General features: G+C 36.7%; 1 protein-coding gene across 1 annotated transcript in view; it reads left to right on the forward strand.

Moving 5' to 3' along the window:
• The window catches only part of LOC135208633 (cytokine receptor-like), a 278,711-nt gene that overhangs the window by 96,281 nt on the left and 163,889 nt on the right, over positions 1-18,541 (forward strand). Inside the window, exon 8 of the mRNA XM_064241020.1 lies at positions 8,031-8,208. Coding sequence (XP_064097090.1) covers positions 8,031-8,208 — 178 coding nt within the window. The remainder of the gene's footprint in view (positions 1-8,030; positions 8,209-18,541) is intronic.

The following is an 18,541-nucleotide window of genomic DNA, read 5'->3' on the forward strand; positions in this document are numbered from 1 at the left end:
TTCAATTTTCCTGATAACAGATTACCTTCTAATTCTAAACCCGAAAACGGTAACTTATAAACTTTCCTGACTGATTCCCCTTTGAGGAACGCATTTGCGTCTGTGAAAATTTCATCCTCATCTTGCTTATGCTCTATGAGACTGATATCCTATTGAATTGAATCTCTAGCAACCACCCCAACTTGAAATCCTCCTGTATCATAAAAACTACTAAGGGCATCCACAACCACGTTTAATTTGCCCTATATATATTTGAGCTTTGCATCAAAACCTCCGATGGTTAGAAACCATCAAGCTCTTTTGGGCAACAGGCCTGGCTTGTTAAAAAGATCGAATAATGGCTTGTGGTCTATAAGAAGTTCCACTTTATTCCCCATTAGCAACATTTTAAAATGAACCAAGCTTGATACTATTGCAAAAGCTTCCTTATCTATGGTAGCCATTAATCTTTCATTGCTGCCCTTGTCTTAAATTTTCTTCTATAATAACCTATTGGATGGAATTTTCCTTCAAATTTTTGCATAAGGCAAGCACCTATACCCTCCTGACTGGCATCAGTCACTAGTGTGAAAGGTTCGCTGAAATCCGGAAATTTCAGAACTGGGGGATTCATTTATGCATCCTTAACTTTTTGAAAAGCTACTTGTTGCAATTCTCCCCAATAAAATTGAATATCTTCCCTTAACACATCTGTTAAAGGAGCTGCTACGTTAGAAAACTCTTTCACGAATCTGCGGTAGAACCCCAGGAATGACTTAATTTGCCTCTTTGTCTTAGGAACAGGAAAATCTGCAATTGCTTTGACTTTATCATCATTTACTCTAACGCCCTCTTTAGATATGACATTACCTAAATATGCAATTAGCTAGCTTAATTTTCAACCCTGCTAACCTAAGGCTCTTAAGCACTTCCTTATGCAATTCCATGTGATGCTTGATCGAGTCTGTTGCAATCAATATATCATCCATGTACACAAAGACATTTTTACCTAATAGCCAGTGCAAAACTGTGTTCACTAACCTCGTAAAAGGTATCTGCATAAATTCAAAATGTCCCTTGTTCACCGAAAAAGCTGTGCATTCCTTACTGTTTCACAAAGAGTAACTTGCAAAAAAACCTTTGCGAGGTCAGTTGATGTAACATTCTATGTCCCCCATTTTCTACAAAAAGGTCTGCTATGCACGGGACTGGATAACGCTTAGGGATCTAAAATTGACGCATACCCGGACAGACCCATCCTTCTTAGGCACCGCCATCAGGAGAAAGTTGTACGGGGATGCTCTAGGTCTAATTATTCCTTCCTCTTCCCATTTTTTGACCTCCTTCCCTACCTGTTCTCTGATTTTGAAAGGTAAGCTGTATGCAGGAATAAAAATGGGCTTTGTCCCTTCCTCTAGATTCCCTTATGTTCTAAACACATTAGTCAGTCCTATCTTATACCCTTTCAAAGCCGCAGTATCTCCAAATTCAGCCAAAACTTCGCTTACTGCTTGTATATGCTCATTTGGAGTTTTGCTTCTGAAAACTCAGTTTTTCCCTCTAAAATAGCCACTGAACCACTTTCACTACTCCAATCTTGGAGGTCTATCACATAAGTATTCTTCTAATACTTCCTATCTGTATCATTGCAATTTAACAGTTCTATCCATGTAACCCAAGGATTTGATACTCTGTTCACCAATACAGTGCTAATAACCCCTCTTAGTTTCTCACTACCCTCAGTTATGCACACCACTTTGGGTCTTTTCACATCCCTCAGCTTGACTTTGACCATTGTCCTTGTACCTGGATTTAAAATAACACTCTGATAAAACATCCTCATATTTGTGGTCATTATGCAAAGCACCTTCATGTTCCATGTCCCCATAAATATCACCCATATTTATACCAATGTCCCTTATTCCATCTGCCATTACCCCAATGTTAGTATCAGTATCACCACTGCTCTACTATAAGCACCATGTGGCGGGATCACAAGCTAAAAAACAAAAGCAGGCAATACCTCCCTAGATTTAAATTAACCACTCCTGGCTTACAAATTTCCCTCAGCCATCCTTTCCGCTTTATGTTACTTTAATTACAAACAGGACACTAGGTTCAGCAAGGCAAAAAACGCAATCTCAAACACATTTATTCACCAGGAAACTTAACACAATCAGGACGAGATGTGCTTTCAGCATAATAGGGCCGTCAAAAACAACTCCACCGCTACTAGTGAACAAAACATCAAACAACAAACCACTATCATCAATTCCCACTGAATACTAAAAAAAACAAAAGCAAAACAAACAAGCACCAAGCCCATACAAAGCACGATAAATCACTAACACAAACGAACACCAAACAATCACCAAGACTATACAACAATCTACAACATCAAACACCACAAATTACTCACAATTCGACAACCATACGAACTTAAGCACAACGAACTCAATTACTCAAAAACCAAACTTATGTGAAAAACACACAGATGACTACTGACTGACCACCTCTCACTCTGAATGCCTTCTTTGACTACTGACCGGCTCTCACTCTGAATGTCTTTACTGACTGACTGGTTCTCAATGAACCAACACGCCCACCAAACAAGCAGTTCACTCGTCAGCCACCCATTCATCATTCACACCCTCTCTCTCTCTCTCTCTCTCTCTCTCTCTCTCTCTCTCTCTCTCTCTCTCTCTCTCTCTCTCTCTCTCTCTCTGTGTCTCACAAGCGACCCTTGAGAATGTTGTTAAATGCAACCACTACATCATTCCTCCATATTTCCTCCCGTGTTACATTTGACAATGTCTCTTAACATACTCACCACATCCACACTATATCGGCCTCCTTAAAGCCCAGGAATGTTCAGGTACTGGCCCCCCGGATCTTGTTTGAGGCCCATCATACACTCTCAGTCACATCATTATTAACTTCTTTGATACTGCTTTCATTCAAACTCACACTATCTCCCTCGCTACTGTCCTACCCAATCCCGTCTACTATCTCATTTACCCCTTCTGACTCTTGCCCCAATATCTCCCTTATCTCTGCCATCAAATCACTCACCTCATCTATTCTCCTGCCAAACTCCTAAAGAGGCTCATTCATACTGCTAATCACTTCCCTACTACTTGGTTTCCCTTCTGCTGAGATCTCGCTTAACTCTGTCAACTCAAATCCACACACCCCGTAAGTCTAATCCCCAGGCTTATCTGTATTGCACACTCTATCAACCAACTCTACCCGAATACTAACCACCATATCATGCATTCCTCGCTTTTCCCTTTAACTCCCTTTTCTTACCTCCTTCCGCTTTCTTCCGTACTCAACCAACACTAACTGCTGACCCCCCAAATCCATTTGGTCACTGATGCTCGTCTCATATTTATTCACTTTCAACCACTCACTCATCGCATTCTCATGGGCATACTGTGGCACATCCGTCCACCTGTGGAGCTGATTATGATGTGCCCTGACCTCATCCATAACCCCATCCTTCACAACTTCCCCAAAACATAACCCAACCCACTTGATCCCACTTCCAAAACTTCAAAAGGCCTCTCAAACTTTTCCCTCACCTTGCTCTCACTCATCTTTCCCCTCCCAATCACCTCTTTCAACACTTTATCCCCAACCCCAAAACTTTCAAAACTCTCACCTGCTCTCTTCCACACATCCCGATCACTCTCTGATAACCCCAACCTTGGCCTAATAATGCTCTCAAGATTTAACACATATCTCATAGGGTGACTTACAGTTTTGCAAAGTGGGACTGTATACCCACACTGCACACCCCACATGCATATCCCAGTCATTATCACACTTACTCATCTTTGGCAAAATCTCAGTCAACGTCCTAACAGTCCTTTCAGCCATACCATTTTCACTGGGTATATATGGAGTAGAATGAACATGTACAATACCCCCTTCCCTCAACATTTCCTCAAATTCCCATCCCAAAAACTCAGGCTCATTATCATTCAACATTCTCACAGGCTTACACACACACATCGGCAACATCACTTGGCTCGCCATTCGCGTAACAGTCTCACTCCTCTTATTCTTGATGGGGACTGCAATGGTTCTCATTGCATCCACCAAGACCCCATTGTTAGTATCAGTAGTAATATCAATATTAGTATCAATATCACCAGCCATAATGCCATTTTGACATCCACAAAAATTGCTACCACTGTAGCCTCCAATATCCCGTTTAACATTGCAGTTATTCCCCGTATCATCAGTGTGGGTTTTGGTATCACCGCTCCCCATATCCCCGGTATCATCACCATTAGTACCGCCAAATGCACCCCCATTTTCAATAATCTCCATATCATCAGTTTCACTTGCGTCCTCATAAGGGATAAAAACACCAGGTATTCCAACTGTTATACCACTGGCACTCGCATGGACCGAAATCTTGTGTCTTCTACATGCAGGATGGTCCAGCAAAAGTCTGTTGCCCAACGCAACCCCTTTTATAGCCAAAAATGGCTCTATTAACATTCTATCACCCAAGAGTAAACCGTATTCTAACACAACCCAGGGTATTTAATCTATGGGCTTGCACATCACACACTGTCTCCGTTGAGGGTTTCAAAGGGTAATTGGAGAACATGAATTGATACAAATTATGATCCATCAAGTTTATACTAGCGCTGGTGTCAATAAAGACCGGGATATCAACATCCTCCACTGTTTCATATACTATAGGCCAGGGCTCTGGGGCATCCCCCACAAGACCACAATGGCATGTACAAATCATATGCACCCTTTTTGTTGATCGGCTTTCCAAAAATGTTGACGATCCCTCTGCCCTCTCAAGTGACCTGCCTGGGAAGTTCTCGTATTGTAACTCCCAGACTTTTGAGGAGCAGGTCTAGCATCTTTCCGCATCTGAGATGGACAAGCTTGCCAATAGTGATTCACACTCTTATACATTCCACGATATTTGACTCTACATACTTTCTTTGTGTGCCCTGGTTTATTACAATTGTAGCAATGCAACTGCTGTTGTCTTTGATCGAATTATCCTCAGTTATATTCCACTTTTGCACACAAACGGGGAGAAGGAAACCCTGTGTCTCTTCGCATCGTACTTCTCAAACCGGTCCTGTTAAAACAATGTACTATCCACCGTAGGAAATTTGGACATATGTTTCTGAATTTGGGCATAAATTAGTTCTTCGTCTGATGTAGGTCCAATCTTTTCATCAAAACTGTCCACTATTGCGTCTGATACATCATGTAATAGAATCACAAAATGGATCAGTTTATGTAAATTGTCAAGTGAGACATTATCCCAATTAATCCATTTAGAATTTTTCAATTTCTATATCCATTCTCCCGCTGAGTCAAAATGTTTCGAGCTATGCTCAATAAGGCTTGTTGTTCCTTTCCAGATTTTGTACAGCCCTCTTAGATCTCTTACCATATCACCGTGTTCCTTTGAGCCATAAGCCGCTATTAAAAATGCCAGTAATTTGGTCCATGACTGACACTTTGTATACTAAAAACTCCTACACCTGTAGGATAGACCACCTTTATTAAAATCTAACAAGGCTTTCGCCTCTGTGAACGCCTCTATATCATCTTTAATTCCCTTTTGCGTTTAATTAGTTATTCACCCCCTCAATAAAAATTTGCACCGGTTGAGTAAGAACACAGTCTACAATGCCACAGAAAGGGCTGACCCCCGCATTAAAATGTTTTATTTTGTGAACTAGGGTCTGGTTCCCACTTGCATCAGTAACATTGATATATTTATGCACACAAACCCTAACCCCCCAAAAATGAATAATAATCATCCACCAATAAAAGATAAAATAAACATGCACCGCGCCCAAGAAACCACTATATGAACTCGCCACTGCTCAGGTTCAAGGTAATCAGCAGGGAACAAAAAACATATACACACATATATACACATATACACACACACACACATATATATCTATACATATATATATATATATATATATCTATATATATATATATAGGGAGATATAATATATATATATATATATATATATAAATAATTATAATATAATATACTTGCCCTTCTCACTGGAAAATAGAACACTACTGTCATATATCTTATGTCAGTAGGCCAAAACAGCAAAGTATGCATTTACTATATATTGATGTTCCATACATGATCGTTTTCGTCTGCTATTGTTGCGTTTTATGCTTGTTGCACTGAATTCTAGACCCTGTTTTTATGGGTCGATGAAAAGGTCATAAGCACAATACTGCTACTACCAGGTTGAGGGGTTGAAGAGACAAGGCCAGATTTGGAATTTTATTACAAAATTAAAATTTGTTAACACAATAATGATTCCCCGTACAAAAAGACTCGTAAGACTCAGAGGGACAAGAATCAGCATGATAATTTCACAACGTAAGAAAGTTAGGTATCACATGGTTGGCATGAAAATTCTAAGTCTCTGAAAGGGACAATTAACACAATTAAACAAAGATTCATCTACAAAACCCACGTTAATTAAATATTAATGTAACCCACAATACATTCAGCAGAATATTTTAAAAGTAAACATAATAACTAAGCAGATGAACCGCGATAAAGTTTAACTCACATACACATCCCTAGAACAATAACCAGCTCAAATCAGAGGAGAGTATTTAATCGCCTTACCTGCAAGTTAGATGCCTCAGGAAAGAATGAGTCCCGGGCTAGTGACTGCTCACTACACTTTGGTGACGCCAACTAAATTATTACTTTATTACGCACTATTTATATTACGTAGATTTGGAAATTAGAAAGCTATTCAATTATTAAGATTTGACATAAGTTTCATGAGATAGTAGCCAATTCAGACAACTCCCAAGAGTTTTCTCTAACTCTAGCGTTTTCGCATAGAGCAGTTCCTTTGTTTCCCAAATTGTATATATTGGATATTTTGTTAATTATTTAATAGACAAAGGTAATATTTCATCAAATAAATTCCTCTACTTCTCCTCTGATTAGTTTGCGGCTCGACCACAGTTATACAGTTACATAGACAAATCACGCAAACGCGTAGCTATTTTACCTGTCCCTTGACGTTCTTAAGTTTATCGTTAAAAAGGGGGATCCTACCTTTTTCGCGACAACTATTAACAGCCACTGCCCATGATCTGAATGGCTTCGAGTGAAGGGAAGTCTGTTTCATGAGGTCTCTAATCTAACTCTTTCACAACAGCGCTTTCCTGAGCAATGTGCATACAAGAGGTCAAGAAAAAACTTTGAAAAATATAAGCAACAATGGACTTAGAAAACGATCTACATACGTTATTGAACAGTACGTAATTATTATTTACTTGTAACGCAGTCTCTTATTCCCTAAGGAAAATAGCATTGACCAAAACCTTTCTGACGAGAACTTTAACTCATATTAAGAGCACAGAACGATTATTTGTTTTTAGGTCTTCATTTGGCTTGAGTGCCCATTAGAAAAAGTCTTGCTAGTATGTTGTTGTACTGACCCTACAATTGCGCAGATTAGTCAAGTTTGCCGATTTTCAGATCCCACAAAATCACGCTGACGGTCGTTTTCCTTTTAATAGAATTATATCTTTTGTATCTTAGAGACATTACTAGAAGGATTGATGGTCCTGAAAAGTAGTGTGACCCTATGGTTTCAAGCCTTTATCAGTGTTTGTGGATATTTTGATTTCCAAAATGTAATGTTCGCTTCCAAAAGTGCTTATGATCGTATCCTTAATGCATACGTGGTTGAGCATGACAGTCTACAACTTGAAGTTCTTCAAATGATATAGTCTTTAGTTTTTCATGATATTTAAACAAATTTTCTTTAGACATTTTCATCTGATGACAGATAACGAGAAGATGAATGGCAACTATTTAGGCCAACTCCATGGAAGACCCAATAATTCAACGACTCCTCAAACCCTTACTTGTGTACCTGATGTCGCCCTGGCGAGGAACGTTGTTGCCTCCAGCAGATTAACGATACATTTTTTTATAAGAATGTTGCTGATTTTTTTTATTACATTCGGTTATGTCTGACTTCTATTCCATTTAGGGTTCTGAAGAACGCTGCTCTTGTGAAAACTGCAGAAAGGAACTGCAAGTGGAATTCCCTGGTTTAAAGTACGAGTTCCGCGTGAGGCTCCGGTCTGCTGCTGCCGCCAAGGGCACTCTGGATGGTGATGGCAGTTGGTCAAATGCCGCTGACAGTAGCATAGAAATCCCTCCACAGCGTAAGTCCTACCCAAGTACGCACTATGTAAGCATCGTACTAGTATGTATTGCTCTCATGATAGAGCTCATGTCATTCCAAAATTTGATCATTCAGGATCCCATTTTTTCATGTCACATGTGAGGCGAAGTTAATGATTAATGAAACTTATGACTTAAATAGAGGTGTAATTATGAAAAAAATTGATTTCCATTGAAGAATAGATTCGTGAACTTAAAGCCAACAAGTTGCAAGTGTTATAGAGTAGGTTAACTTTAATCAGAGAAACTAGCAAACAATCAATACTGAGAATCATCTCACAAAATGAAGAAAAGAAACCAGGACGGGGCTAAACCTACTTGGGGAGAAAGCCAGTGCTGACAACTCCTGCACAAGACAAGAGGGCAAGTGCTTCTGAAATCAGGAGTCTGACGAAAACAAACACCTGCTTACAGAGGTTAACCGGTTCTGAGATGAGCGAGTGTCACTATTTAAGTTTAAGTGTTTGTTGGTGATTTCGAAAAAGGCTTTCTAAATTTGGTATACCAAGGTAAGTTCTTTTTAATAAGTTCAGTGCACTAAACTTAAACATAAAAAGTATTTGAAATACTGAAAATACTTAGGTTATTCCAAAGGAAACTTTTGCCTTATTTTCACATTTTGGTGTTGGTAAAATTTTTTTGTGCATTTTTCTTATTAAAGTTATTTTTTGTGTGCAATTATCTATTTTTCTTGGTAAAGTGGTTTTTCTGTGCATTTATCCATTTTTCTGATTGAAGTGTGTTATATATATATATATATATATATAGATATAATTATATAGTATATATATATATATATATTATATAATATATATATATATTATATCTATATATATATAATATATATATATTTATATATATATATATATATATATTGTGTGATTATGCTTTCTTAGTGTTTTGAAATTTTGGTATTTTCCACATTTTTCTGTGTTTACATTTACATTCACAGTCTGAGTAACTTCATTGTTTTCATTAATTAATCATTGCGTATTTAATTGAGTTTAACACTTGTGAATTAATTTGCATTTACTTAAAATTCTTTTCAAGTTTTATTGTTGTTTAACACTTGTGAGTTAATTTTCAAATTTTAATGGTTACTTGACACTTGGAATTTTCTTGAATAATTTAATTCCTTCATTAATGAATTTGTGTGATAAGTTAATTTTGATTTATTTTACTTAATAATTAATTGGAGAATTAATTAAACTCTGTATTGTTTTCAAGTTACAATAAATTTCCCTGAGACTGTGAATTTCCTTTATAAATTTATAATTTAAGAATAAATTTTTTGTATTTGGAATTTTTGAGTTTCTTTTCTTTCACCAGTATATTTAATTTTGTTTAGGTAGAAATATAGTGTGGTAATTGAGCTGTTTTCTTTCTTGAGTTGGAACCAGGGAAATACCAAGACTTTTAAAAGTTGTTATATCATTTTACCTCAACCTGTTTAAATGAAATTAGTCTGATTTTCTGCAATATTGATAAAATTTTTAAGGATCACTGTTGCCTTTAGAGTGTTCAGTCGTATTTTATCTGTAATGAAGGTTCAGGTGTTTGGCTGTTGTGAGATAACTATTTTATGATTGACAAGTGTAGTAACCAGATACTTGGCACTTCGTAACAGGTATTAATGGTGCCCAGAGACCTGAGAAAACAGATCACATTATCACTCTAGTTTATACTGGTGGTGTTAGGGATATATCTTTTTAGGAGAGTGATCATATAGTTGTTTTTTTTCCATTTATTCTGTTGAATTGTTAGTTGATAACTTAAAGAAAATGGCTCAGTACAATGTTCAGGAATTTTCAGCAGCCCCTTTTATCCAAGTGTTATCTGAAACTACTCTGACCAAGGCACAGAGAAAAGTGATGCAGAGTTAGAGTTTAGACGCATTGAAGCAGAAGAAAGTTTGATTAAACTGAAAATACAGGCTGAAAGAGAAAGAGTAGACAGGAAAAAACAAGAAAGAAGTGAAAAAGTAGAAGAAAAAGCAGAAGAAGAGGGAAGAGAAAGGGCAAGGTTTGAAAGAGAGATGGAATTGGTAAGAGCTAAATCAAATTCATCTGTGACACCTTCTGACCCTAACCAAGGTAATCAAGACCCTGTATTTGATGTAGTAAGAGTACAGAAGTTAATCCCTAAGTTTACTGAAGAAGCTCCAGATGAGTTTTTTGATCACTTTGAGTAAGTGGCTTCCGGTATGGGATGGCCAGAAGATAAATGGTCAGTTTTGCTGGAAAGTGTCTTAATTGGTAAAGGAAGAAGTGCTTATTTAGCCTTAACAGCTGATCAGTGTAAAGACTACAAGGTACTTACAGACAATGTGCAACAAGTTTACCGGAGGACCCCAGAGTACTACAATGAAAGATTCAGAAATTTAAGAAATGATAAAAGGGTACCTTTCTTAGATTATGCATATAAAGTGAGAAGGTGTTTTAAACATTGGTTAGAGGCTGCTAAAGTTAAAACGTTTGATGAGTTAGAAGAATTAGTTGTTCTTGAACAATATTTTACGGGAATTCCTGAACATATATGATATATATATATATTATATATAGATATATAATTATATATATATATATATCTATATTATATATATATATATATATATATATTTTTCACCTGGTCACCTCTCACTACTTGACCAACTGGCTTTGACATTTGTTGATTCCGGTAACACTCTTGACTGAAGTGTCCTGCTCTTTCACATTTAAAGCAGACAACGTTAGGTTTCTGCAACTGTCTTGAAAAATTGGAAGAGGATTTCACATTAGCTTGCTGTGTGTACTACCTCATGTATTCTTGGTAGTATCACTTGTAAGTTTCCCAATAAACTTGTTCCTAAACTTGTTCCTGAAATTTGGATGAGACTTAAAACCTGTGCGTTGTTGATTCTGGTACTTGACACTGTAATTACGTTTGCTACTAATCATATTGTAATCTTCACTCAGTCTAGCAGCTTTGTCAAGTTTCACAATCTCTCTCTCTCTCTCTCTCTCTCTCTCTCTCTCTCTCTCTCTCTCTCTCTCTATATATATATATATATATATATATATATATATATATGAGAGAGAGAGAGAAAAGAGAGAGAGAGAGAGAGAGAGAGAGAGAGATTGTGAAACTTGACAAAGCTGCTACACTGAGTGAAGATTACAATATGATTAGTAGCAAACGTAATTACAGTGTCAAGTACCAGAATCAACAACGCACAGGTTTTAAGTCTCATCCAAATTTCAGGAACAAGTTTAGGAACAAGTTTATTGGGAAACTTACAAGTGATACTACCAAGAATACATGAGGTAGTACACACAGCAAGCTAATGTGAAATCCTCTTCCAATTTTTCAAGACAGTTGCAGAAACCTAACGTTGTCTGCTTTAAATGTGGAAGAGCAGGACACTTCAGTCAAGAGTGTTACCGGAATCAACAAATGTCAAAGCCAGTTGGTCAAGTAGTGAGAGGTGACCAGGTGAAACAAACTACGAAGAGCAGTGTGGGAAAGAATCTGACTCCAGAGCAGACTGAAACTAAACAAGCTTAATGTTTAGCAACCAGTGGAAATGTAACCTCAAGCAGTGAGAGGCTTAGCAGTGTGGAGGCTTTTAAGCCATATATCTATGAGGGTATGCTGTCAACTCAAGGAGGGAGTGTGCAGGTACCAGTCAAGATATTGCGTGATACAGGGAGTAACCATAGTGTGGTAGTATGTGGTGCTCAACCTCAGTTGGAGAAGAGTCTCACAGGAGATTCAGTTATTTTGAAGGGTATGGGAGGAGAGGAAATAACTCCTATGTGCCACTCATACCTGTGTCGTGTGAATGGGTGACAGGGAATGTTAATTTTGCTGCAAAAGACTCACTGGCTGTGGAAGGTGTACATGTTCTGTTAGGGAATAAAGTTGGTGGTGTGTCATTTATTCCTTGTCCTGTAGTGACAGACAACCAGTTGAGGATTAGTCCTACGGTAGAGTTGGAGAAGAATAACCCCCACCTGTTTCCTAGTTGTGTAACTACCAGAATTATGAAGAGGACTACATCTGTAAGGATTTACACACCTAAGAAGGATCAAGTGAAGGATCTTTGTGCTTAGAAGAATTGTTCCAGGGAAGTGATGTTTCCCCTAGTGCTGATCAATAAGAGATTTCCCAAGAAGAAGAAGAAGAACCTATTGTTCCTGATGAGACTTCTAGTAGTCAAAGTGTTCCTGAAGATAGTAGTGAAACTACAGTAGCTGAGTTAGCAGATATTGAGAGTTCAACCTTTGAAGTTGGTCAAATGACGAGAAAGAAGCTGATGGACTTGCAGAAGAAGGATGCATTGTTAGCTGATTTGTTCTTCAGAGTTGTTGATGATGCAACAAACTCCTACTTGTTATTATATAAAGGAAGGTTTGCTGATGAGGAAGCATAGACTTTCAGATGTACCAGGTGATGCTGTATGGGGCGGATATCATGAAATTTTGATTCCATATCCATTGAGGAAGCAAGTGGTAGCAGTAGCTCATGTATCTGGACATATGGGAATCAGAAAGACAGTGGAGAAGATCATGAAATATTTTTTCTGGCTTGGACTTCACAAGAATGTTAGCAAGTTTTGTTGTGACTGTCATACCTACCAGATAGCTGGAAAACCGAATGAAACCATCCAGAAAACCCCCGTACAACCTATAGAAGTTAGAGGAGAACCCTATAACAAAGAGATTATAGGCATGGTTGGACCGCTGCCAAAGACAAAGATGGGCAATGAGTATTTGTTTACTTTAATGTCCTGTGACAAGATATCCGGAGGCGATGCCTATTAGAACATATCTACCAAGATAGTTGCTGAAAAACTAGCGGAGTTTTTCTCAAAGTTTGGAATACCAGAAATAGTACAAAGTGATAGAGGAATAAACTTTACTTTCAAGTTATTCCAGGATGTGATGAATTTGCTATGGGTGAAATAACAATTATCAATTGCTTACCATTCAGAAACTCAAGGAGCCTTGGAAAGGTTCCACCAGACATTGAAAAGTATGCTGACAAAGTATTGTTCTGAGTTAGGAAGAGAGTGGGATGTTACTTTACTGTTAATGTTATTTGAAGTTAGGAATGCTTATCAAGAAAGTATGGGATGTTCACCTAATGAGATGATTTTTGGAAGAGAAGTGAGAGGATGACTGAAGATTCTTGCAGAAAATTGGGAAGAAAATCAAAAGGAAATCCAAGGAGAGTATGTGACGAACTTAAAGAAAAGGTGGGAAGAGATTACAAAATTGTCTTTAGAAAATTTGAAAAAGAGTCAAGAGAAAATGAAAAGGAAATATGATAAGAAGACTAAGCTAAGAAGTTTAAGTGTTGGTCAACAAGTGTTAGTGTTCCTACCTGTCAAGAGATTTCCCCTCGCCAATAAATTTCAAGGCCCTTATAAGATCATTGAGAGGTTAAGTGATAGAACCTATGTGATTGAAACACCAGAAAGAAGAAAACGACAAAGGAAGAAACATGTGAACCTCTTGAAACTTTACTTCTCTGAAACTAAAAGTGAATCTGTGTCAATAACACAGACAACTTCATCTACAGATGATGATGACAGCTATGAATTGGGAGCTGAAAACAAGATGAATAATTCTTTAATTTTGGAAATTTTGAGGTAAAACGGAAGCATCTGAATGTAGAACAAGGGGAGGAATTGAGTGAAGTGATTAGAAGCTTCACAGAAGTTTTTGCAGATGTACCCTAATATACTAATCTGACCACACATGACATCAAGATCCAAGAAGATGGAAACCCATTCAAGCAAAGAGCTTATCGCTTATCACCTTATCATTGAGATGTTTTGAAGAAAGAAGTTGAGTATTTGCTGCAACATGGATTATCACAACCCAGTTCAAGTCACTTCAGTTCTTCATGTGTATAAGTGAAGAAATCTGATAGCTCATTTAGGATTTTTGCTATTAGAGGAGAATTCCATCAGTGTGGCTGCCAATTATCCTTTGCCTCTTGTAGATCAATTACTTGATAATATTGGGCAAGCCAAGTTTGTTACCAAGATAGACTTGTTGAAAGGATATCAAATTCCCTGAGATGAGAATGCTAAGTTGCTGTCAACTTTTATTACTCCTTTTGGACTGTATCAGTATACTGCTCTGCTGTTTGGTCTGATGAATGCACCTGCAACATTTCAACGAGTGATGGATCAATTGCTAAAATCTATAGAAGGAGTAGGTGTATACCTTGATGACATAGTCATTTACTCTACAACATGAGAAGAACATCTGCAGATTCTGAAGAAAGTTTTCGAGAAATTACAAGAGGCAGGACTAACAATCAACCTAGAGAAGAGTGGAGTTTGGAAAGGCAACTGTTCAGTACCTTGGGTTTGAAGTTGGGAAAGGCCTTCTTGCTCCAGTGAATGCTAATGTAGAAGGTATCCGTAAGTCTACCCCACCTACTACTAGGAAACAGCTACCAAGAGCTTAGGTCATGGCTGGATTCTATCGTCGTTTCTGTCCAAATTTCTCAGCTGTAGTAGCCCCCTTAACAGACATAACTAGTCCCAAAGCTAAGTTTGTTTGGACTCCAGAATATCAGGAATCCTTTGAGAGGGTAAAAGCCATTTTAACTTCAAGACCAGTTCCTCAAGCTCCAGACTTAAATAAGTTGGTGCCTCTGGTTGTGGAATTGGAGCTGTTCTGCTTCAAGAAGCTGAAAATAACCTTCTACACCCTGTGTGTTTCCTGTCTTCGAAACTGAAAAAGCATCAGAAAAACTATGCAACTATTGAAAAAGAAACTCTAGCCTTAATCACAGCATTGAAAAAGTTTGAAGCATATGTGAACAGACCTAGGAACAAAGAAGTTTTATTGTTGTCTGATCACAATCCCTGTCATTTATACAGTGAATGAAAAATCATAATTAAAGACTGACCAGGTAGTTTTTGTGCTTGCAACGGTATAATTTATCAGTTGAGTACATATCTGGTAAGAACAATTTAGTTGGTGATTATTTATCCCATTGTTAATTGTTGGATTCAACCTCAGAATAACTAATCTGCAGGGGGGAGGAATATTCTAATGTGAGATTTGTAAGCAATTATGGTTTTGGTAATACAATTAATTCCCCTCTGGAACTGGGTATAATGATGTAGAATGTATATTTTTATATTCAGATTCCCACATTTACAGATAATATTTTTAGATAATGTGTAATTTATATTGAGACGACGTAGAATGTGAAAAGAGAGAGAAATTAGCATTGTTGGTTTGAAGCAGGAAATTACTGTCATCACTTGAGGTCTCGTGGTTCAAATTTTTTTTTTGTAAACAATCATGCTATGCTGACCGTCGAGAAACCATGTGAAGATTGCATCATCTTTCATAAGGTCGTTCGAGAAGGATTCTGCCTAAATGTTTCACATATGTCACATACCTTTCATTTCACGTAAGTAGTTAGAGATGTTTTTGTATTGAAAACTATTTAATGTTACTGGTAAATTAACTCTTATAGATCTCAATTTGTCAAAAGAGAATTTGTTGGCTCGTAAGTACTTTAATTTTGAAGTGGAAAGATTTGTGACGCCACTCACGGTATAATGACATGTACTGCATTTTAGAAAATTCTATAATCATCTCTCTCTCTCTCTCTCTCTCTCTCTCTCTCTCTCTCTCTCTCTCTCCTCCAGTATGAGAGAGTTTTAATTTTACAGTAACGTAAAGTGTTATACTTTGTGTGTGTTTCTTGGTGATTTCGAAAAAGGCCCTGTAAATTTGGTATATCAAGTTAAGAGTTATTTGATAAGTTCAGTGCACTAAACTTAAACATAAAAAGTATTTGAAATACTGAAAGTACTTAAGTTATTCCAAGGGAAATTTTTGCCATATTTGAACATTTTGGTGTTGGTGAATTTTTTTGTGCTTTTACCCGTTTTTCTTATTAAAGTGATTTTTTGTGTGCATTTAAGCGTTATTATTATTGAATGTGTTTCTATATACATACATATACTTATATATATATATATATATTATATATATATATATATATATTTGTATAATTATATATATATATATATATATATATATATATATATATATATATATATATATATATATATATATATATATATATGCTTTCTGTATGATTAATGCTTTTTTAGTGTTTTGCAAATTTTGGTATTTTCCACATTTATTTTGTGTTTACATTTACATTCACAGTCTGATTAACTTAATTGTTTTAATCAATAAATCATTGCATATTTAATTGAGTTTAACACTTGTGAATTAATTTGCTTTTACTTTGAATTCTTTTCAAGTTTTATTGTTGTTTAACACTTCTGAGTTAAACTTAAAATTTCAATGGTTATTTAACACTTGATATTTTCTTGAATAATTTAATTTCTTCATTAGTTAATTTGTGTGATAAATTAATTTTGATTTAATTTTACTTAGAAATTAATTCAAAAAGTAATTAAACCTTGTGGTGTTTTTAGACCGAGATACCGACTGTAACCCCTACCGGTATTTAGGAGTAGACTTGTAAACTGTGAAACTGACCGTCTGCCGAAAATATATGGGTGGCTTACTTAACAAGCACCACTAATTGCTTGTTAGATTTTGGGTCTAGATCCAGTATAATATGAGATACCAGATGAAACTAATATATAATATATATGCAGACTCCTGATTATAGAACGACCAGTGACAGACATCCTGGAGGGTGAGTTTCCCCTGACAAACACACTGAAAAGGAGGGTTTAATTGGATCTAGATCCAACTTAGGAGATACCAAGTAAAATTTGTACTACAACAGCACTGCACATCCTAGAGTACTGCGATGGTAATGACAGACATTTTAGTGGGTGGTTACCCCCTGACAGACACCCCACAACTAGTGGGGAGGGGGAGGGGGAGACAGGATCTGCATCCAACATTGGAGATACCAAGTAAAATTTGTATTACAATAGCACTACATATCCTAGAATGCTGTGATAGTAAGGCCAGCCATTTTAGTGGGTGGTTACCCCCTGACAGACACCCTACAGCAAGTGGAGAGGGGGAGGGGGAGGGGGAGACGGAATATGCATCCAACATTAGAGATACCAAGTAAAATTTGTACTAGAATAGCACTGCATATCCATGAATGCTGTGATGGTAATGCGAGACATTTTAGTGGGTGGTTTCCCCCTGACAGACACACCCTGACAGGTGGGCAGGGGGAACGGGAAGCCCGTATAATTAATGTCTAGACTAGTATAGTAGGCTACATTATCGTGGTATAATTAATATATATTTTTATCCTTTCTATATCCTTTGTATTTATTTAATACAAATATTATTTATTTGTGTCATATAAATAACAGTCATCTCTATGCCCATCATAATTCAAGCGGTAGCTGGAATACTGGCACTGTAAAACAGCATGTACGTTCTTATCATTATTAGAGTTATTGCTGTAAAATGTCTATGTACATAACATTTGTTGAATAGAATATTACGCACCCATTAAATAGATTGTAATACATATGTAATATGTACGCTATATTCAGAGTACAGATCATAATAATTGCACTATAGCCTACTCGATTTCTTTTATCGAAGCAGGACTACCTTCTTTTGGTTTCAGCTGACTTTCTTACTAATGAAATCATCGATACATTTTTTAGCAATCAGTTTTAGGAATGAATATTGTTGTTACTATAGTAAATTTTTTTTTCGGCTGGTGTAAAACTCTTCAGATATATTACACCTGGCTGAGGAAGAACACAGAGGATCTCTATTTTTTAAACAGTCTCTCCATACACCAAGTTATTTAAAACATTTCCATTCTCTCAAGAAGGTTATGAATAAATATAAGAGCAAACTAGACCAAAAAAAAAAAAATAATAATAATCAGCTAGCATTAATGTATAGAAAACGAGAAATGAAAAATGAGTGCGATTGTGAATTCTTTTATCGTTAATGTTGAATAAGTAAGTGTTTAGCGAATTGTTAGGGTTTAGTGAGTAGGCCTTTGGTGAATGTTTATTAGTAAGTGTTTTCTGAATGTTTACTTTAGGGTTTAGTGGCTGTTTAATGTGCCAGTATTCAGTGAATGTTTACTGAGTCTTTAGGATTTAGTGAATGTTTTGAGAATGTTATTGAATGTTTATTGTGTAAGTATTCAGTGGATGTTTTGTCTTTTGGGTTTAAGTGAATGTTTTGTAAATGTTAAGTGAATGAATGTCTTGTGAATGTTAGTGTTTAGTGAATATTTAGTGTGTAAGTATTCAGTGAGTGTTTAGGGTTTAGTGAATGTTTAGTGTTTAAGTATTCAGTGAATATTTAGTGAGTGTTTAGG

The sequence above is a fragment of the Macrobrachium nipponense genome, chromosome 11 (genome assembly GCF_015104395.2).
Source record: "Macrobrachium nipponense isolate FS-2020 chromosome 11, ASM1510439v2, whole genome shotgun sequence".
Classification (NCBI taxonomy): Eukaryota; Metazoa; Arthropoda; class Malacostraca; order Decapoda; family Palaemonidae; genus Macrobrachium; species Macrobrachium nipponense.